At 38.3% G+C, this 23,725-nt stretch overlaps 1 protein-coding gene across 14 annotated transcripts in view; it reads left to right on the top strand.

Annotated features, from left to right (window-relative positions):
- The window catches only part of CSNK1G3 (casein kinase 1 gamma 3), a 65,655-nt gene that overhangs the window by 4,791 nt on the left and 37,139 nt on the right, over positions 1–23,725 (top strand). For 8 of the 14 annotated variants that reach the window (XM_026673729.2, XM_087958010.1, XM_087958005.1 and 5 more), the window contains 3 exons: positions 3,164–3,234; positions 5,759–6,177; positions 21,626–21,666. In XM_026673729.2, the coding sequence (XP_026529514.1) occupies positions 6,006–6,177; positions 21,626–21,666 (213 nt within the window). In that variant the 5' untranslated portion in view covers positions 3,164–3,234; positions 5,759–6,005. Of the gene's footprint in view, positions 1–3,163; positions 3,235–3,595; positions 3,802–5,758; positions 6,178–21,625; positions 21,667–23,725 lie in introns of all 14 variants that reach the window. The other 6 variants (XM_087958011.1, XM_087958007.1, XM_087958009.1 and 3 more) reach the window with 2 other exon arrangements.

The following is a 23,725-nucleotide window of genomic DNA, read 5'->3' as shown; positions in this document are numbered from 1 at the left end:
ACAGCACTCCATGAACAAAATTTGGGCACCTGGGCAACGAGTTTGCACTGCAGTGCCCCACAATCATGTGATCACTATTTGTGACCTTCCTGCCAGCTTCTTGCAAGCAATGTCGGTGGGTAAGCCAGCAATGAAGCTTGCAAGTTGCTTTCTCCCTTGCAGCAGTCGCACAATGTCAGCATTCCCAGAAAGGAAACATGTCAAGCCCTAAACCAGATAGACCCAACAATGTCAGTCCTAAACTAGTGAGAAAACCTGACTAGATGAGCTAATTCTACTTTATTGTGAGGCTGCATTAGCAGAATCTTACAACTCTGAAGGTACAAACCTTGAATTTATAACCACCTGATCAATTAGGTCCTGACTTTTGCTCTAACTGTTAATCCATTGGGGACACCTTTCTCTCATCTGATTGTTTCCAGGGAGCATTTCTTTCCTTCCCCCCTCCCCACAAATCATCTACACATTCCATTCCCTATACTGCTTGCACCCTCTTTTCCTGGCCTCCTGTGATCACACACACCCCATGCCCTCTTTCTCAAATCCCCTTGGTTGGATAAGGCTAAAATAAAGCTTTTTAATAAACTTAATACATTTAAACACCACTGTATAAGGAATGAATGAATAACATTTTGAGTTGAACTTGCTTTATAATATAGTGTGGATTTACCTTGTTTGGAAATATTTAATAGGATATTTAAAACTAGAAAATTGGATTAATTCTATATTTAGAACACACTAATATAATCTATTCAATTATTTTATTCATTTTACAAGCATAAAATTTTAAGGGTAAAATACATAGTTGTATCCTAGAAGATTTTCAAAAAGTTTTTTAACTTTGTTTTTTTGCTTCAAACCCAGCATATTTTGAAAAATCTTACTCCTGTGACATTTTCATTTCTTTTGCTAATTCATTCGTTGGGTTATAAAAGAGCTTTAAATCATGGTTTGATGTATGCATAATAATTAAAATATGCAATTCTATCCTATAATATGTGGTCAACTCCTATAACTTTGGAGTAAACTTTTGAGCAAACAAATATAGGATTGTACTGTAAATGTTATATGTTATTTTATAATGTTCAGCTTGTTAGAATGAACATTCGAAAGCATTAGCAACTGATGTAACAAAGACAGCAGTGACAAAGTTTAAACAGTCAGATTTAATGTTCTACTCCACCTCCAGCTGAAAAAATGTTGAAGGTCTTTACGCTTTGTATAATTGTATTGAATATAATTTGTTCATCCTAAACTGGGGAAAGCACCACAGGCCATAGGGTCAAAACTTCAGAAAAGTTGACATAATTCCCTCTCCCCACTCTATATTTCCAAACAATGAAGTGTTTTAGAAAACACGGAGAAGTGTTCAGTGTGAGGATTAATTTGAGGACGGAGTATATTTCTGTTTGTTTACTGTGAAATGGATAATCCATGACTGCTTGACCACATATTAATTAACTATAAGCGAGTGGCACTCCAATTGGAGTCATTTTGATTGTATACATGTGATTTACTTAGAATCTCAAATCTGCATCCAGTTGCACAAAAGAAGAAAAATATTCTTGATTTTAGTTTCCAGAAATTGTATACAATGTAATATAGCATTAGGCATTTCATCTTTGGGCTTCCTCAGTATATGTAATATTATGGTTATCCTATCTCCTATTTGCATATCTCTTTGTACTTACATTGAATTGTATTTGTGTTTGCCCTTTGGTTCCCTATCATGAGCTGAAAGAGCTGTTTGAGTTCTTTGTAGTTATTTTGGTTTCACCACTGTAAACAGTGTAATCTGCAACAACCCATTCTTAACCACACTTCCTTTATATTAAAACGTACTGGTTCCAATATAGCTCTTTGTATAACTGTTTTTTTTTAAAGAACCGCTTTTCATTGTTGTATTTTTCTGTTTTTGCTCAAATTATTGTGTCATAATTTACCAAGTCAATTCAGATTTTATTGTAAGTAGTCCTAGGACATCACAAGGTAAAATGGAATTATAATAATATTTTATAAAACATTAGTTGCGTGAAATACCTATGCAATTTGTAGCATAATTATTTATGCTAAACAATTATTTGTATTCACTTTTATTATATAACAAACCAAGAAACAATAGTGCTAATTATATAACAAATACAGGTAGTCCTCAGGCTACAGTGGCAATTGGGACCAAAATTGCTGTCACTAAGTAATCCAGTAATAATGTGAGATGTGACTGCATCACTTAGTAACACTAATACTGGCAATTGTTGCTGTCACAACCCCAAGACATTCAGGTTGTTAAGTGGGAAGTAACAGGAGTCCCAGAAAAGGTGGTTTGGGGGGGGATGGGGGACCACGTTGAGACAGCAGTTCATAATATATGTCTCTAGATCAGGGCTGTTGAACTCATCGTCATGGCAACATCACGTGACATATCGGGACTTTTCCCCCCTTCACTAAACCGGGCGTGGGCATGGCCAGCACGTGGCACATCCGGCCCACGGCCGCAAGTTTGACAACCCTGCTATAGACAGTACCTTTAAAGCTTAGATTACCAGAAAAAAATAGAAAACATTTTAAACCACCCTGTCTTCCAAGAATCCTGTTTTTCCATGAAGTGATTCCTGTGTTCATTGTATAAGAAAGCCACTTGAATTGATAAGTTTTAAGACATGTTCCTTTTGAAAGAATGAAATATGCTGGATCACACTGTTCTAGTGAACGCTGAAAGCCTAAAAAGGTATACAGTAGATCTTTCTTTGCAAGAATTATACTGATTCTTCATCAGGTAAGTATGTGACTTGATGATAGCTGTCTTTTAAGAATATTCAAATGTTACTCTGATATGAACACCAAGTTTTAGTGATAAGAAAGGTGACTAGAAAAGTGGCTAAAACCAGGATGGTTTAAATGTATTATTGTGGAGTAATACAGGAGTAGAAATCCATAAAGGTCAGAAGTACATCTCAAGTATGTTCACAAGAATATTTTCAGTCAAAATATATTGCCGGTGTACTTTCCACCATCAGCCCACATGCGTACACATATATTTGATGAGGTAAATTGTAAAATACTAATTGCACCAAGAAGTAAGTATCTATATTACAGTATTTTGTATATTAAAATACTGAATTGTGTTTATTGCTAATGTTAAGTGATTTTTTTTTATTTTCAGATGCCATGCACAAATAAAACAGTCTATAGTTTGTGATGAGAAAATATGAAAAAGGTGGAACATTTTCTTGGGTGAGTGTGATTTATAAATTTTATTTACAGAAGGGTGAAAAAATGACTCTTAGACATTAAGTTCAGAAACGATAATTAAAATGAACACTTTCAGGAAATAGCCTAACTAATCAAGAACAGCAGGAGTATTAATTAACAAATTGTTAATAGTAACATAAAGCACGGAGAAGAAGCCAGATTTGTTTAGCATTTTTGATTCCTGAAGTTCCTTTTTCCTCTGCTGAAATACTTTGACCTACACTCATATTTTTGATGGGTCGCTGTTTTTGATATTGATGGGCCTGTCATCAAATTGTGCTGCTTAGTTGTTTAGTCCATGAATTTAGCTCTAATGAGAGTAGGGACTTTGTAACACATACAGGTAGTCTTCAGGTTATGACGGCAATTGGAACCGAATTACTATCGCCAATTGATGGAGTTGTAAAGCACAATGTCATATGATTGCATTGTTTAATGATGGCAGTCCAAATTGCTGTCGTAACCCAGGATCATGCAGACTGTTAAACAAGGACCTCATGTGATTACGATATGGGAAGAGGCAGGAGTCCCAGGCAAGCAGTCTGGCAGGTGAGAGCTACATGGGTACTCTGGATGGGTGCCTCAGAGTACAGGTAGTTGGGTGCTACAGAACATGGGTGGGCAGGCATTATGGAGTGCAGGTGGGTAATAAAGAGCCTGTAGAAGATGACTAGCCTGGACCTGAGAGGGGTCAACCTGTTCTAAGTCAAGTGTCCCTGCGTACCTACAAGAGACCTAAGTCCAGCCAACCTTCATTCAATGCCTTTCTTATCTCCTGCTGATTTCCCTTAACCCTAGTTGGTCAGATTCTTAGTCTTAATCTTGCAAGAAATCTTTATACTCATTTGAACTGTCTGAATCTCCTGATTTCCCCAATGCTTGACAGAGACGAGACAACTTGCAATCTCCTACTAGCTTGCCCACTGACTTTGTTTGTGGGAAGCTGACAGGGAAGGGAAGGTTGCACATGGCAATTACTTGACTATGGGTCCTGCAACTGTTGTGAGAGCTGGTTGCCAAGCACCCAAATTGCATCCATGAGACTGGGGCTGTTGTGAAGCTAAATTTCAAGGGCTGATCATAAGTCCCCCTCATTCAGTGACATCATAACTTTGAATGGTCTCTGAATGAGGGATTGTAACTTGAGGACTACATGTTTATTAATGGAAATACCCGAAGATCTGCTCCAAAAGAAAATGAAGACAAAGGGGTAAAATGGATTGTAAAAAATTTTGGGGTAAGATTTAATTTTAGCATTAAAATTTGATCTGAACTTCACCTTAAATACAGGGACAATTTCTGTAAGTTTTAAAGAACTTTCAAAGAATTCAATTTATAGAGGAGACAAGAGGTATTGTTGGGTGGTTAAGCAATATTACCTTTACTTTGGTAAAGAACTGGAGCCTTGAAAGTTGAGACACAGTAAATCCTATTTTGCTTGTTTGAGATGGAAGAATAGGATTGCTGAAGACAATCTGAAGGCTGGTCAGATATTTAAAAGTACAGGAAGTCCTTGCTTAAGTGTACATTCAAAATTACAGTGGCCCTAAAGGAAGGGATTTACAATCAGTCCTCAATATTCTGGCCATTTGCAATTCACTCATAGTCACATGAACAAAATTTTGGCCTATCGTGGTCAGCCAATTTACGATCTCCTTTTAGCCCCACCTGGCCACAGCATCAGTGAAATCCCGCAGTACCAAAACAAAAGACAGTGCAAAGAAACCCCTGGCTGGTGCAGTAATGGCATGCAGCATGGTAGGTGCGGTGGTGGTGACCATAGGACTAGGGCAGATGGCAGTATTGACTAGATGGGCAGCCCAAAAGGCAGGGATGGGGAGACTGGATAGGCAAGCAGGGGAACTTCCAGAGGAGGTTAGTTCCTTAATTGAGATTTGGAACTGTGAATGATCAAGTTGGGAATGGATTGGATGTGAGGGGGGATTTATTTATCGTATATAGCATATTCGCATCATACGGGTAAAATTGAGGGGAATCCTTAGTTAATGACTGATGGGGTTCATTTAACAACAGAGCCTCTGGATTGTTGTCACTAAGCAAATGTGGCCACATGATATCACACTTTATGACTGCATTGCTTAGTGACAGAAATTCCACTGGTAAATCAAGTATTACCTACAACTGTTTTATATTTTATCTTTTCCCAAGCATTCCATTTAGTCAAAACAACTGTTGTATTGGTTTTAGATTAGTGTCATTATTGTATATGGATTACACTGGATTGAAATTAAGTTTAGGATTGAGCAAATATTATGGTGTATAGTTGTTTTGATTTGTATTCCTGGATTTCTGCAACTTCTTAATTGCAGTTTGGTGTGCATTATTCTGAATAATTATTTGAGGTATCTTTATTGCTGTTTTTTATTGCAGGTATTGTAATGTAGTAGCCTGTGTATAGCTTTTATTAAATGTTTATTGGTTTAACAATTTTAATTTTCTGCTGTATGCAACACAATTATTTAATAAATGGTTATTTTTGTTGCAGAAGCACTTTATACAGTAAATGGTGCTGATAGAAGATCTATTGAGATTTTGCTGTAATAGCTACCAGTGAAAAACATTTTGCGAATGGGATGAATACGCAAAGAGTGACTGCCTGCAGCAGCTTCATAACTCACAGTAACTTAAGTGGAACACATAACTAAGGATGTTTTCATTTCTACTTTACCCCATTTGACTTGGCTTATCTTGATTGGGGGAAGACATTCAAAGTGGAGTACCATAAACTTGATATGGATAAAAAAAAAGACAAAGACAAACTGGATGATAGAATGGCAAGGCCTAGTGGACGCTCAAGTCACAATCCACGAGGTAGCTCATCAAATTCTGGTGTGTTAATGGTTGGACCTAACTTCAGAGTTGGAAAGAAAATTGGTTGTGGCAATTTTGGGGAGCTACGATTAGGTAAGCCTTTCTTTATCTAAATATTCCAATAAAAACTCTTAAAGACATTGTGTGTCTAAAGAATAATTTCATTCATTAGCACATTCAAAATCAGATCTACTTATATTTCTTTGTGACATCTCTGCCAGTATTATGTTTGAACAGGAAGTAATATATAACAACAGGTTAGATCTTTGGACTTATTCACACAGAACACGCACATGGGATTTTAAACTACAATCTGTTGAAGCATTATAGTCAGTTGGGCCACATTTCATAATAAAACATATTGGGTATAATGTTAAAAAGGTAATAGAATAATTTGTAGCTGTTCTCACTGGAAAACAGAAGTAATCAGGCAATCTACATTAGAATACTGTTTGTTTAATCTTAAATTATAATTCCCAAACAACTTTCGCTGAAAGTGCTATTTAAATGACCTGTTTGAAGAAATATATATTAGATCAGGGGTCACCAACCCTTTGGACCTCAGGGACCACCAAACTCATAATTTTAGATCCCAGGGACCACTAACTGGTTCTGTGGGCGTGGCCTAATTTGTGGGTGTGGATTGGTGGTCATGTGACTGGCTGGGCATGGCTTGTATGTAAATATTATAAACATTTATATAAATATTGAATTTTTTATATAAAAAAGCAACTTTTATCCAAAATCAGTCAAAGCAGGCAGATTGAGTTGCTCACAGAATCATTCAGTGATCTATCTATCTGCCATCGGCTAGCTCAGTCTCTCAAATTTGCTTGCCGTGAGTCTGCACTGAATTTGCAAGCAAACCTTCAGTCCTAAGGGAGGTTCAGCTGTGCTTAGCTAGAAAGCAAGAAATCCAATGATTTCCTGCTTCCTAGTAATCTAAATCTCCCGGCACAGCAGAACAGATGATGGTCGGAAAAAGGAAAAATAGCAACTTAGCAGACAAGTTTACCGGGTAAGGAGTGAGTGGGTGGGGAGGGTTCCCATGGGCCATGTGGGCTCAGCATGTGTTTCTGCACAGCCTGGATTAATTGCTTTTGGGGGGGTGCTCTGGGGGTGAGATTTCTCTGCAGCCCACCAAAATTTTCTCACGGCCCACCAGTTGGCGACCGCTGTACTAGATGATTCAAGCTAGTACTCAAGTTAACATTGTAATGTATTAAGAAATTATGAATTCAGTTGGATTGTGATATGGAGTTAGAATCTGATAGTAATTTAATTTGAATTCTAGTTTTCAGAAAAATAAATGTAATTTTGGATCCCATGATTGAGCCCAAGATAGACACTTCTTAGTGAGCAGTTTCAAAGTGATGTTTTTTATGATTTCATATGTTGCTCTAAGCCATGTATTCTTTTAACTATAGTTTATTTAATAAATCATTGGCTTACATATCAAGCTCAGCTATGTTTATAAAACATAATTGATTTATTCAATAGTATAATCTTACCCTCAACAAAAAAACAATAACCCAAAAATTGTAGCATGAAAAAACAATAGTCAAAAGTGATGTTTTGGATGTGTAAAAAGCAGTTTAGGAAAATGGAATTTTATAGAGAAGTAGTTGAGAGAGTGAGATCAAAAAAGCTGTCATGTAAAAAAAAAATGGCTAGGTGGACACAAAAATGCCCTTTGTTAAAAATGTTTTAACAAAATTGGCCAAAGGTAAGTGAGGAGCTCAGACAGAAGATAGAAGGAAGATAGAAAAAGGACAAGAAGTGCTGGGTAGATCTAAGATAATTAAGTCAGATAACAGAAACTGATAGTAAAATGAACATGAAAGGAAATGCACATGCCACTAGACTTATATCCCGAGACAAGAGCGAAGTAAAAGAAAGCTGAGGAATAGCAGGAAACAAGTTGGCAGCTCTTCATATTCTCCATTGTGGTGGAGATAGCATTCAGGATTGGGTCTCTGCCTGTGATTGGACTGAGTCTGTCAAAACTTTGATGACACTCCCCAGAAATTGACTCAGTCAGCTTATTGGACGAGGTGTTAATTTCTTCTCCTAGCAAATTTAACAAATCCTTTCAAATTGATTGGAAAACTAGGAATAAAATCACCAATCCTGAATTCTATCACAAGCTGGAACCGGTCTACCGCTTTGACAGCTGTCAAATTGCAGCATGGCCGTGGCTCTGCCCTGGACGTCGGTTTGGCTGAGGACCGATCTACAAGGTACTAAGGTTCTGGTTGTGGGAGGAGTTGAGCATTGTCCTCACCTCCTTCCTGCACTTTGGCTTGAGAGGCTCCCAGCGGTTTCGGCCGTTGGAGACGCTGAGATTAACCGTGGTAGCCCTTAAAGGGCCAGAAGACTGCAGCGAAGAGTACAGGTAGTGAGAGTAGGTTAGGAAAGAGTGTCCCTGGCTATACTTTTTGAGCTCCTGGGGAAAATGATATCATGCATTAATATAGCGCCCTGGGCTAGATTTCATGCCAGGTCACTCCAATGGTTTCTTCTACCTTATCAGAAGACAGGTAGGAGTTGTTCCCTCTTACAGGTCAGATTAACTCTGTTGGTCCTTAAGTCTTTACGATGGTGGTCATCTGAGGCGCTTTCCATTGGACTCCTATTCAAAGAATCAGACAGGTTAGTGCTGACCACAGATGCCAGTCTTCATGGCTGGGGTGCCCACATTCAATCCAGGGTGCTCCAGGGACAATGGTCCCAGGCAGATTTGGACCATAATATTAATTGGCTAGATTAGAGCTTCGAGCGGTCCATCTGGCTCTGAGACAATTAGAGACACTCTTCTCATTCACGTACTTTCCTCAGATATTTTTGTTTACTAGTTTTGCTCTGGCATTGTCCTTTATAATAACATGACTGCTTGGATTTAAAATATTATGAAAATTTTGAATTTGAATAGTGGAGTGATTAGTTGATGATGAAAGTTGATGATGAAAACAATTGCAAATCAGTTACTTGCCTAACAACAGCTCATGCATAGGAAAGACAAAGTTGGTACCATGACTTGGATTCCAATTATGTGTTTAATCTGCGTGCAGGGTACATGATAATAAAGGGTTGCTGGGAAAAGGGATGTTGCTGGATCTCATTATTAGTTGTCAAGCATATTGATATAAAAACAGGTAAGTTTTGATTAGTGGGGGGTAATCCCATCAAATAGTTACATTATTCAAATTTACATTATTCAAAGCAATAGACAGTAGACAGTAATTGGTTCCGATTCAATGGTAATAGGCAAAGGAAAATTGTAAACATAAATATTTATATATGTGTTTTTATGTGTGTATGTATGTAATGAAATACATTCAGAACCTAGATGTACTAAACTAGTAGATTATATAAGATTAGGTTTAGAAATTAGGTTAGGTTTACTACTATTTATTTGTTGGCAACAGCTAATTGGACAAGGGCCCTTAAAGATATGCAGATTTTTACAGTATTTAAGTCTTTTTCCAGGAAAGTTTTACCTACACACCAAACTCTTGATTTAGCAATTTATTTACCATTTATTTTATTTATTTAGCAAATTTATCTTCCTATTCATTTTCAACCTTTCATTCCTGTTTTCTTTTTTAACTTTTGTTGTCTTATTGCTCTCCTAGTTTTCTTGCTTCTATAGTGAAAAAGCAAATTTGTACTAATCAGAGACTCGTTTTAGTGTAATAATTTATTGGACTTTGATTTGATTCAAAGTCCTGTAATTAAACTTGGCGATCACTGCTTGAATTCAAGTGAACTTCACTCTCTAGTCCAATCAAACTCACAGGTTCGTTATAAGTATTAAAAGGAAGGGCTAATTTTCAGTGAATGCGGATTAGATAAAAGTCTGTTAAAGTTGCTTACAGAAATCTTCTGGAGAGTATTTTATGTTCCTTTCATACGTGAGCATCATGCAGAGACTCCCAACAGAGACTTGGATACTCCTAATATTAACCTAACAGGTATGGAAAATAAGGGATATAGTAAGTTATGCTTCAGAAAAGATTCCTTCCCTGTAATGGCTGTTATTATATATATTATATAACAGTTTTAGTTGGTATTGGCTCTCATTCATGTTAGGTTCTTTCCAAAAATCTAGGATGTGCTCATCCAAGTAGTGTGGCCTTTTGTAATTGACAAATGTAAATTTTGTTAAGGCAGATTTCTAAGTGTCATCCAAAACCTTTTGTTATAGCTACCAAATGTGCTGTAATATCATACACAGTAAGAAAATAGTTAAATAAATACCTGCTACCCAAACAACACAAAAACCTTAAAATCAATCCCAACAGGAACAATAAGAAAACAACCCCCTCCCATAATTGTGGTGAATGATAGCTTTCCCAAAGCCCTCTAGAATATCAGCCTTTTTCAGCTTCTGGAAAGTCTTTATTGAGGTGGAGAGTGGGGGAGGGCTGCCTAACTTATACAAGGAGTCCACTCCAAAATGTAAGTGCCCCAGTTGAAAAACTACTTTCTATTCTCATCTTCCTTCATCTCATAAAAATGGGATATTATCAGCATATTCTTCTGAGAATATTTCTCCTTGGGCACTGCATTTCTTGGCTGCCTATATAAGGTTTTATAAATAAGAATTTGCACTTCAAATTGCACCTGGAAATCTAATGGTAACCAATTCAGGTCCTCAAGATTTTGTTGTAATCATCTATTTACAGCCATAGTGGAGCCTACTTATTATAGTTATCAGTTGTGACAGTCATTAAGTGAAGTGTTGATGTGATCATATTGCTGAATGACTAAAATCGTGATGGAATCTCCAGTTAGAGTGTGTGTAGGGGGGAGGGAGGTGTGAAGAGGTTAGCTAGTTTAGTGTCCTTTCACAGCAGGAAATGATGCAGAACTGACTTTCCCCAGAATCCCTGAAACTCTTGTCTGGCTATTGCCAAGAGTCAGTCTGGCGAGATTCTTGCAGATAGGCTTGCAATAATAAAGAATCAACTCTGTTTAGGTTGTTGTTCTAGCTCCTTGAGCCTGGCAGAAATCCCTGCTGTTCCTGTTGTGGTCATTAAGGGGACCACCAGGTGCTTCGGAGTGGAGGAGGCCCTGAGAGGCCTGGCACAGTTTCAGGTCTGCACTCAAGCACTTCTCCAACTTACACATGGTCTGCCCTGGATCTCCCAGGGCTTCCCACTCCTTCAGGTACCTTCTGAAGTACCCAAGATAGGGTGGAAGATAAGGTGGGAGTGCTGCAGCATCCCTGTGGTTGGTCATAAGGATGGGTGGATTACAAAGTGTTTGAATTTTGTTGACATGACTATGGGGTTGCTGCAACGGCTGTAACTTGGGGTACAGGCTATAAGTCCTTTCATTCAATGCTGTTGTAATTTCAAATGGTTATTGACAAGAGCATTATATTTTTAGGCTTACAATATTCAGATAATGTAGCTTTACAGTAAAGTAGAACTATTTGTCTTGTGTTTCCTGAACAATCTACCTGATAAGGCTGACATTATGGCAGCTCCCCTTTTAGAAACAATAATTCCAAACATTCCCTGTGAAAATGAAAGGGGATGTGTTTATTTTTCTCCCCTGCAAGTAGAAGCCTTATGCCTGTAAGATTGACCTACTTAATAAAGATATCTCCTAAGCTTAAATATATCCAGTGCAGTAAAACTCATCACGTTCCTTGATAATTGTTTCTACTGTCAAATCAACCTTCCAGTAACTTTACAGATCATTAGGCCATTTTATATGTCCTGTACTCTAGGACACGAGGAACTAATCTTTTGTGCAATATCTTTTCAGATGCTAGTCAGTCTGTCTGTCTGTCTCTCTATCTCATAATCAGCTTTTCTCCTGTTGGAACATGCCCAGTTGCCTCAGTCTCAACTAAAAATTTCTAATCCCACGATCATATTTATTTCCTTTCTCTAAATCTGTTACAGTTTTTCTGTATTTTTTTTTTAGAATATTCCCAGAATTAGAAGTTAATCCATAAAAAATAGTTTGAAAATACTAGTTCTTCACAAATTTGTGTTGATCTTTTGTTAATTACTGCAGCTTCTCCACCCTGAATTCGGTTATCTTTTTGAATACTTTCTCTATAGTTCCAATTTTAAGTAATCTTATTTGTGACCTGACTTGCTTTCCATTTTTAACATGTGTAAATTTGTTTTGGTTTGTTTCTTTTATTTCCAATCTTTATTGGTCTAGTCTTTTAGCCTTTGTCTACTCTTACAAGATGCTACTGCTATCTTTTTGTGGTTGTTGAAATTGTTTGCAATTTTATTTAACTTTCTCCTTTTTTAAAAAACAAATTCTCAACCTTTTCTACATTATCTTTTCCTAGCATGGCATTTAATGTTTTCAACAGCCTCACTATCTTTGCTGTCTTAGATTTCTGTGGAGGATTTCCATTCTTTCTATTGCTTATATTCTTTTGAACTAGCTATATCCTCAAGTTTTCAATATTTCAATCATAAGAGTTATGTCATTTGATCTCAGGTTATACATATTAAAACATGTTCCTCTAAGGCTAACTATTTATATATCTCACATGGAAATTATTGCTTCATCGTTATATTTTCATTTCTAAAACAAATTAATTTCTTCTAGCACCCAGGATATATTTTAACTTCCTTTCTTTAAAATCTTACCAACAGAGCCAGAATGATATAAACTGGATATATGCAACAGGACATGCAAGAATTTTTTAAATGTCTTGGTGCATTTTTAATGCATCTAGCTTCTTTGAGTCCTTGGTGGAAAGATTTTATTGCCATGATGATTCAACAAACGAAGCGTCACATGGCATAAAACTCAATACATTCTGCATATGAAAATATACATACCAAATCTTTAATAAAATCACAAGAGATGTGCTATGTTCCTTCTTCCTTCAAACGCTCTACTATCATCTCAGTGCTGAAGAAACCTTCCACCAAGGAACTGAATGACTTCACACTGGTTGCTCTAACATATGTAGTTATGAAAACCTTTGAAAGGCTAGTGCTAGTCCATCTGAAAACCATCACGGATCCGCTGTTAGACTCCTTATAATTTGCCTACCAAACAAATAGGTCGACAGATGATGCTGTTAATATGACTCTGCACTACATCTTACAACATCTTGAATCTCCAAAGACCTTTGCAAGGGTCCTCTTTGTAGACTTCAGCTCAGCATTCAATACCATTATTCCAGATATTCTTTTAACTAAACTAAATCAGCTAGCTGTACCTGACTACACTTGTAAATGGATTATAAGCTTCCTAACAGACAGGAAGCAGCAGGTGAAGCTAGGCAAAATCACATCAGATACCTGAACAATTAGTACAGGGCTACCCAGGGCTGTGTGCTCTCTCCACTTCTGTCTATATACTAATGACTGCATCTCAAAAGATCCCTTTGTTAAAGTACTGAAGTTTGCAGATGATACAACAGTGATTGGTCTCATTCGAGACAATGACGAATCTGCATACAGACGGGAGGTTGAATAACTAGCCTTGTGGTGCAACCAGAACAATCTTGACTAAATATACTCAATACTGTAGAAATGGTGGTAGATTTTAGGAGAAGCCTTCCTATACTTTCACTTCTTTCAATACTAGACAACACACTATCAACAGACACCTTCAAGTTTCTAGGTTCTGTCATCTCTGAAGACTTAAAATGGACACCTAACATCAAAAACGTCATCAAAAAAGCACAACAAAGAATGTTCTTTCTGCGCCAACTCAGAAAGCTCAAACTGCCCAAAGAACTGATTCAGTTCTACAGAAGAATTATTGAGTCTGTCATCTGCACCTCTATAATTGGCTCTGCAACCAAACAAGACAGACACAGACTTCAACGGATACAGTAATTAGACCTGCAGAAAAACAATAGAATAGAATACTTTATTGGCCAAGTATGATTGGACACACAAGGAATTTGTCTTGGTGTAAATACTCTCAGAAAAGGTACATTCGTTAAGAATCAAGAATCATAACATACAACACTTAATGATAGTCATAGGGTACAATCAAATCATACTAGGAAACAGTCAATATAAATCGTAAGGATGCAAGCGACAAAGTTACAGTCCTACAATTACAAGTGGAAGGGGATGGGTGATAAGGAGTGATGAGAAGATTAACAGTAATAGTAGTGTACACTTTGTAAATAGTTGAACAGTGTTGAGGGAATTATTTGTTTAGCAGAGTGATGGCGGGCAAAAACTGTTCTTATGTCTAATTGTTCTGGTGTACAGTGCTCTATAGCATCGTTTTGAGGAAAGGAGTTGAAACAGTTTATGTCCGGGATGTGAGGTCAACAGTCTGTAAATATTTCAAAAGGCACACCCCTTTTGACCCGTATACTGCACAGCAGGCTGTGAAAATATTTATACAGACATAATTGTCCTCAAACAAATAGCACAAGAACAACTAGCAAAGGTTTTCCCAACTGGGTATTCTTCTTCTCATCCTTCCTATTACCTATCTCCCACTTATGACTATAACCTTGTTGCTTGTATCTCTATGATTTCTATTGTTTTAGTTGTTTCCTGGAATGATTTGATTGCTTATTTAGTAACCTATGATTGTCACTAAGTGTTGTATCTTATGATTGTTGATGAATGTATTTTTTTCTTTTTATGTACACTGAGAGCATATGCACCAAAGACAAACTCCTTGTGTGTCCAATCACACTTGGCCAAGAAATTCTATATCCTACTTGACAAACAGCTCTTGACAGTGGTTCTTTCTACTTGACAAGCAGCCAAGTTTGTTGGACTGCCTTATAGTTGTTTCTAACACGTTCATCAGACACTATAAATTACATAAAATTGCTTTAGAGGCAGAGTTCAGAAAATAAGATGCTTTGGTACATGTTTCGTCTGTTGTATTTAATTGTTTTCACATATCTATGACCATTGCCCTTATGTCATCTCAGTTGAACAAAAACTGGGATATTGGAATCTTACTGCAAAGATTCTTTTTGGCTATTTAATGAAAGATTTGCAAGCCCCACAATGTTTTGCAGAAGGCTGGTCTGCATAGAACATTGAGGAAACATTATTTATTGCTTTTGTGGATAATTTTTAGAATGGTGTGGTACTTTGGATTTGAAGGCACAAAGATCATATAGAGCAGGGGTCGCCAACCTTTTGGATCTGAGGGACCACCAAACTCATACTTTTAAATCCCGAGGACCACTAATACGAATTTTTTTTAAAAGCTAATATATTTAATATAATTTTATATGTTAAATATAAATTATATAAACACACACACACACACACACACACACACACACACACACACACACACACATATACATGTATATGTATATATACATACACACACACACATATATACACATAGATACACAATACACACACACACACACATAACAAAAATGTAAATGCTTAATGATAACAAAATAAAACGTTCCGGGCTGGAAGCCTTTCCACACCTGGCACCTTCCAAAGAGACAGAAGAGCGGGCGGTGTGTGTGTGTGAGCTGAGGGGCCTCGGGGAGAAGCAGAGGCAGAAAGGGTGCTTTGCTCTCTTTGGAGGGCAGCGCCCCTTGGCTGCCACTCCAGGGGCTTCTCAGCAGTCATCTGCCTGCAGAAGGCTGCCGCTCTTGATGATTGATTGGGGGAGGAAGGGGGAAAGTTGGGAGCTCCTTTCACATCCCGGATGGAGGATTGAGAGACTCAGATCTGCAGCCGAGGAAAAGCTGGGTGGGGGGGGCCTCTTCCAGCGTCACCTGGAGACAGGCAAGGAAAGGTGTTCCCTGGGGGCACTTCGCTCACTTTAGCACTTCGCTGCCAAACCCAGCCACAGCCAGTGATTATTTGGGGGTGGGGAGGGGGGAGAGAGAAAGCATCTCTCGCATTACCAGGGGAGGAAAGGAGACGAAACAAAGCTCACTCTTTCACTGGGACCTACAAAATGCTAATCTACCCTGTTCCAGGAGTTCTTTGAAATCATCAAACGCTCCCACTTGCAGTTCCCGTGCCTTCTGGTTCAGGTCCCTGAGATGCATGCTCCCACACATGGCAACAGCAACAACAGTCCCCTCCCCAGCGCCAGCTGTCAGCTCTCCCCATTAGTTTTCTAGCTTTGAATTGCTCCCGGCTCTCTCCCCCTACCACACCCATGTGCAGGCAAGAAAAGAAAGGAAGACAGAGCCATGCACTGCTCTCCCCCTTTCCAGCCGTTGCTGCCTCTCCCAACATCGAAGCCTCGGAAACGCAGGCAAAGCCATCACAGCGGTAGCGCCCTGAGTTGCTTGCTTCTTCACTACTGCCTCCTCCTCCTCCAGCACCACTTCCTTGTCTGGGTAGGGCGATTCTTAACTAACCGAGCATGCTAAGGCAACTCAGGATGCTACCTCTGTGGTGGCTTTGCCTGTGTTTCCGAGGCTTTGATGTTGGGAGAGGCAGCAAGGGCTGGAAAAGGGGAGAGCTGTGCATGGTTCCGTCTTCCTTTCCTGCCTGCACGTGGCCGGGGGGGAGGAAAGAGAGAGAGCCGGGAGCAATTCAAAGCTAGAGAACTAATGGGGAAGAGCTGACAGTGGGCGCTGGGGGAGGGGACTGCTGTTGCCGCTGGCTCCAGGTGTAGGAGCTGGTTGGTGCGTGCATGTCAGGGGCCTGACTCCGGGGTCCCACAGAGAGCCGGGAGGCTCAAGAACTGCACGGCCCAGATTAATTGCTTTTGGGGGCCATTTCTTCTGCGGCCCACCAAAAATTTTCCATGGCCCACCAGTTGGTGACCGCTGCTATAGAGCAGTGATCCCCAACCTTTCTTATGCCACTGCCCGGTATCCCCAACCTTTTTTATGGCGCGGCCTGGTACCGGCATTAGCTGGCGCCGCCATCTTTTTGATGAAAAAGTGCTTCCGGTGAGGTCACCTGGAAGCACTTTTTCATCAAAAAGATGCGCGCCGGTGAGCTTTTCTGGGCAGAAATGGCTTTCTACCGGAAAAGCTCACTGGAAGCGCTGGGCTGTATCTTTTTGATGAAAAATGCTTCCGGTGAGCTTTCTACCTGGAAAAGCTCACCGGAAGCACTTTTTCATCAAAAAGATGGCGGCGCCTAGCAAACCAGCGGCCCGGTAGGACTTGTTCCACGGACCGGTGGTTGGGGACCCCTGCTATAGAGCACATAGCAGACTTGATTGTAGTGCCTTTCTACAACTTCCTGAACCAAATGTGCTACTGTACCTGGTGTTACAGTATCAAGGGGTAGTTACATGATCTCTGGAAAAGATGCAGCTGCTTTAAATCATATGCTAGTAGAATTTAGTATTTTTATTTGGTATTCACTTTTATTTAAGCAAAGCAGAGGCCTATTTCCCCTCCTTAACTTTGTCAGATGGGTTGAGCTGAGAACAAGTGAATGGCCCAAATTTAGTATTTTTATTTGGTATTCACTTTTATTTAAGCAAAGCAGAGGCCTATTTCCCCCCCTTAACTTTGTCAGATGGGTTGAGCTGAGAACAAGTGAATGGCCCAAAGTGAACTTTCATGACTAAGGACAGATTTAAACCAGGGTCTTCCCTTTGCCTGTCTAATTCATTGCACCGTACTGAGTCTCCTTCTCCCTTCCATCTTCAATCTGCAGTAGGTCTGCTTTTATTTTGTTTCTACTGTGCTCAATATCTCTTCCCCTCCTTGCTTACCTAGAAGACCATTTATATAAAGAGCAATAGTAACAGCACTTAGATTTATATCCTGCTTTGTAGTGCTTTACAGCCCTCTCTAAGTGGTTTATAGTGTCAATATATTGCCCCCAACAAGCTGGGTCCTCATTTTACTCACCTCGGAAAGATTGGAAGTCTGAGTCAACCTTGAGCCTGGTGGGATTTGAACTGCCAAATTGCAGGCAGCCAGTAGTCAGCATAAGTGGCCTGCAGTATTTATTTTATTTTATTTATTTTGTCAAGCAATTATAATATAACAGGTATAAGTATAAACATAGTTATGGATACATGAAATGGATACGTATAAGAAAAATAAATAAATAAATAATAGGATGGGTGTTGGTGCGCTTATGCATGCCCCCTACAGACCTCTTAGGAAAGAGGTGAGGTCAATATTAGACAGTCTAAGGTTAAAGTTTTTGGGGTTTGGGGAAGAAACCACAGAGTCAGGTAGAGTATTCCATACATTGACCACTCTGTTGCTGAAGTCGTATTTCCTGCAAGCAAGTTTGGTGCGGTTTGTGTGCTCTTGTATTGTTATGGTTGAAGCTGAAGTATTCATTGACAGGTAGGACATTGCAATGAATAATTTTATACACTATATTTAGATTCGACCGAAGACGGCGTAGTTCTAGGTTTTCTAGTACAGCACACTAACCACTGTGCCAAGTTATGATAACACCAAACAAATGATATCCCCAAAGTTACAGTATTGCAGTGGCCCTGCAATCATGCAATCAAAATTTGGGCACTTGCAGCCTACTGGCTTTTACAATCACAGAGTGCACTTCAACTGCCCCAATATTTACCCCAATCCCTGTCCTTTTGGCTGCCTACTCCTGCTGACCCACACTGGCTCATTTCAGTCTCTATCCATTATTTCCAGAGGCACCCCAATCTGCCTGCTGGTACGCTACATGCTGGTACGCTCTACCTCTTTCCAGTGGCCATATGTAATCTTGCTACTTGTTCCATGGGGATAGCACCCCCTAGAAGGCAAGCATTTGTGAGCTTTGGATTATGACTCAAAATATCCATAACCTAGCTGGTGGTTCTCTGCTTGGTCCTCTGCTGAGTGCAGTCCTGGCACATCTTGGAGCTTGGAGGACCAGGTTATTGCAATGTGCCTTGCATGGACTTGGCAGAAGTGTTGCTTTCTTAGTGCTGAAATGGGTGGGAGAGAGGGAGGGAGGAAGGAAGCTAGCTCTGTCTCTTCATGTCTCCAGATTGTCATGCCAGGCTGGTGACAGGGATGCTATTACTGAGTTGTCCTCAGGTTTTCCTCAGACACATATGAGTGAGCAGTTCACAAACAAGGAAATAGACAGATAACTTGTACTACTATACATTATTTAAAGAAGCTATGGATAATCTCAAATATTGAGGGCTGCTATACCTCCTCAGGACTTTATAACTTAGCTTTATGGCTTACGGAAACAAAAGAGTTAAATGCTGACATTTGTATAAAATTAAAACCAGAAAGAATAAAGGCTTTTGGGGATCATTTTTTTCTTCTTTTCTGTTCATAATTATAATCCATGATCATTTGGTGAAGCTAAGTGGGAGGAGAATTTGGACAATTAAAAGGCTATTATGAGGTCAGTTATTGTACCATGCAGTAACTATAACCTCTTACCTATGCGAAGGAGGTAACTATTTCAAATTGTTGATTTAAAAAAATAGAATCAGAGTCGGAAATTCAGATGTACAAGTTGCCTTGATTCCTGTGTTTAGATAAAGAATCATGGGACTATAACAAAATATACAGTACTGAGCAAAAGTCTTAGGCCACCATTAGATCTGTTGTTACAGCAATGGCACATATAATTATGTCTTAATCTCTTTATTAGAATACAGCAAGAAAATAAAGGAAATCTTTATGCAATATTCAAAAACAAGAAAAAGCAGGGTTAGGGGGGTGGGACAATTTCCATAGACCAAAGAGGCAAGTATGTAGTGTGACATCCCCTAAACTTGAGCAACAGCAAACAGTTGGCTCCTGTAAACTTAAATGGAATACAATGCTATATGCTGTCATTGCTAACGCCTATAGGTATCCCAATTGTTTTGATGCCAGAATGACTTCTGTATAAAAAGGTACATTACACCAGGTTTGTGGAAGACATGCTTGAGCATTACATCGCACATACATATGTTATATGACTAATTCATTGGAAGCTTGCTAATAAGACAATTTTCAATCACATCATTCCAGTCAAAATGTAAAAGATCACAGAATGTGACAGACACGAAATCATATTTTTGCAAGGCCACTCTCAACAGCAAATGGATACTCAAGATTTCCTATTCAAGCTATTATTAAAAAAAACGAGGTCAAGAGAAGTCGAAGACAGAAAAAGAATTGGAAATCCAAAGAAACTTTCAAATTCTTATGAGAAGTTCCTCATAGTTTTTTCTTTGAGAGACTGGAAGAGGTTCAAGGGCCTGGCTCAGCATCTTCATCAGGATGCCAAGTTGACCCCTCTACAGTCTTGAGAAGCTTGATTGGGAATGGTTTTGATTGGGAATGGTAGGATAGCAGACAAAATACCACTTTTGTACAAGGGGAACAAGGTGAAAAGGCTAAGGTATGCTAAAGCTCATAGAAACTGGACTAATGATCAGTGGAAAAGAATATTATGGAGTGATGAATCCAAATTTGAAATTTTTGGCAATGTGTGAGAAGAGTTGGAGAGAAATGGAGGAATAAAGATCCTCCTTTTTGGCCTTCATTGAAACATGACGGAGAGTCTGTCTTGGTTTGGAGCTTCATTTCTGCTAGTGGTGTTAGTAATATTGTTCCTATTGATGGGATCATGAATGCTGAAAAGTACAGACAAGTTTTAATTCATCATGCCATTCCTTCTGAAAAACACCTGATTGGGAATGGGTTTATTTTTCAGCATGATAATGATCCCAAGTACACTGCTACTATAGTTAAATTATATTTAGCAAGGAAAACAACTGATAAAATATTGACAGTCATGGACTGGCCTCCACGGACCTGAATATTACAGAGGCAGCATGGGATTACCTGAACAGAGAAACAAATAAAAGACAACCTGAATCTAAAGAAGTGCCCTGGGAAGTCTTGAAAGAAGTCAGGTATAATATACCAGAAGATTACCTAAGAAAACCTCAGGACAATTTCCCCAAAAGACTTCAAGATGTGCTTAGAGCCAAGGGTGGTCACACTAAATATTGACTTTTTGCCTGAAGAAGCCATTTTGTTTTGAAAACTGCTGCTTGTTTAAATTTTGTGTACATATTTCCTGTATTTTCCATTTGAATCTTAATACAGAGACCGAAAAATAATTATGGATGGTCATTAAAACAAAGTGGTGGTGACCTAGGACTTTTGCATAATACTGTACATATTGATGATATACCTGCTGTAGCTTGTTCTTCCATTGACATAATGGGAGAACTCTTCACCTATGCCCCCCCCCCCTTCACTCATTCCTACAAATCCTAATATTCATATTTTCAAGCTTCCAAATAACTCTGGAAAGAAGGGGAAGAAAGAGGGTCTTTTGTGCATAATGGAAAAAAGTGAAAATTAAAAACAATGTTTTAAGGTATGCATTGCTGTTTTTTAACTATAAGGTAACGTGAATGTATTAAATTGTTAGCTACTATGAGCACAGGTAAAAAAAATCAACATAATGTTCAGACATTGAAATAATAAGATAAGCAAAAGGCTGAATTATATTAGTGTTTTTTATCTGTAAACTGATGCATGTCAGTTTTGCTTAAGCTATTAAATATGTTTACATTTTTGCTATATTTTCATTGGATATAATTTGACCAATAGGATGAATTTACTTATATATAGAGGTATAAATTCTAACATTCCTGTTTTTTTTTTCATTTTTTTAAGGAAAAAATTTGTATACTAATGAATATGTGGCAATTAAACTGGTAAGTTAACATTAGTTATTATTTGACATAAAAATGCACAAGATTTTAATCTGTTTTCAAGAACTTAAAAAAATAATTGAGATTGTTAAAATAATTTAGTGGAATACAGGATTCCTTTTTTTGGTCCCCCATCATTCTTTTAGATTTTAAATTACACGAATGTAAGATATAAATCCTCTTAAATGATATACTTTAACATGAAAATCATAATAAAGAAGCTCTTTGCCAATGTTACACCATGTTACATGATAAGAGGTTTGCTTCATGAAATAATTCTGAAAGCAATATAATTTCATTATTCATATCTGAACAACTTATTTCTTAGGATTGGAAGAAAAGTATTTGTGCGATTTTAGAAAATGAGTCTATTTCCTTGTGAAGTACATTTTTCTTTATGCTTTCATAGCCCAATTTACTTTTCATTTCTATAAAGTTAAGAAAAGGCAACCCAGGAGCAATATTATCTTTTCCAAACTCTTATAGGATTGATAATTAATAGTTAACAATATGGCAGTGGATATTTTAATGTAGAAAATACAAAAAGCCTTCATCCCATATTTATAATTTAATGCAAAAGTTGTAAACATTTCCAAAATTGCAGTGTAGCCTATACGTTTATCTCTGACTGTATAAAGAAAAATAAATCGATATCAAGGGGTGAAACGTTTGAATGTGCATGCTTATATGTAGAACTGCACACAATATTTCAAACCCCCAACTCATGGACCCAATAAATGGGTGTTCTGACTATGATAGAAATATGCAGAGCTCAAAAAACATATTTGAACTCAAACTCAAAGCACTTCTGGAGTGGTCAGTGTAACGTTAGAAATTCAAAGGCCCTGCTCTGAACTTCAAATGAAGCTTTTGAACTTGAAGCATGAATGTTTCGCATACCTTTGGCCTACATTCACATTCATCTGTCTGTTTATACTGTACAAAGAGAGTGATATATTGTATATGGGATAGTATAGAAAAGTTTTTAAAGATTTGGGAACAGAAGCAAGATTATTGCTTATTATTGGAAGCAACCAATACTTACCCTCTCTGATGAAATAAAAAGATGCATGTACTGCGATAATAGTTTTTATGGTTCTAGCAACCAATAGTTCATTGCGCATATGTTATATAACTTCTTATTCAAAGTATCAATATTGTAATTTTACACTATTGAAATTTAATTTTTAAGTATCACATTGCATATACAGTACGTGTGAGAAGCCTACACACTCACAAAGACACACATACATGTACACTTATTATCTTTTTCTCGACAGTTTTCTTGTTTTTGTTCAGTTTTCTTAAATAAGTGAAGGCAATTTTTAAAAAAAACCATAAATGATGATTGGAAAGAATAGTATCTGATTTCCATTATATAAACACATGCACATATACAACTTGTGTATATGTATGTATGTGTGTTTGTTCACACACTGTATACGTGTGAATATGTATTACGTACAGCATAGTAATTTCAAGTTTACCGAGACAGTTGGGTCAGCACTGAGCTATTGGCAGCTTCCCAGCATTTCTCCAAGCAATTTCTAGCAATTAAATGTACCATTAGTATAGTTTATGTTTATGTTGACACTTTACATGAAACTGTAACTGATAATGTCAACCACAGTATCCTTCTGGACTGGTTGTGAGGGTTAGAGAGTAGGAGGCACTGTGATTTAGTGGTTCACCGCCTTCCTTAGTGGTCAGTTCTAATCGGTGTGGACAGAGAGAGAGAGATCATGTCCGGAGCTCCTCACATGCAGAGTTGATGCTCTCTCCTCTCGTATTCAATATCTATATGAAGCCACTAGGTTAGGTCATTCAGAAGTTGAGGGTATGATAAAACCACAATGCTGATGATACCCAGTTCTCCATTTCTATCCCAAGTGCCTCTGTATGATGGATTGACCAAGTGTCTGGAATCTGTATGGGTCTGTATGGGGCAGAATAGACTTCAGCTCAACCTTAACAAGACTGGGTGGCTGTGGACTCCCTGGGCTGGGGATGTTACTGTCTGTTCTGACCCACGCCCTTTTCCGACACATCAAACACAATCCAA

This window comes from Notechis scutatus, chromosome 2 (genome assembly GCF_049901735.1).
Source record: "Notechis scutatus isolate UNSWTSFEM ecotype Mainland chromosome 2, rNotScu1.2, whole genome shotgun sequence".
Classification (NCBI taxonomy): Eukaryota; Metazoa; Chordata; class Lepidosauria; order Squamata; family Elapidae; genus Notechis; species Notechis scutatus.
This window is presented reverse-complemented; position numbering and strand designations above follow the sequence as displayed.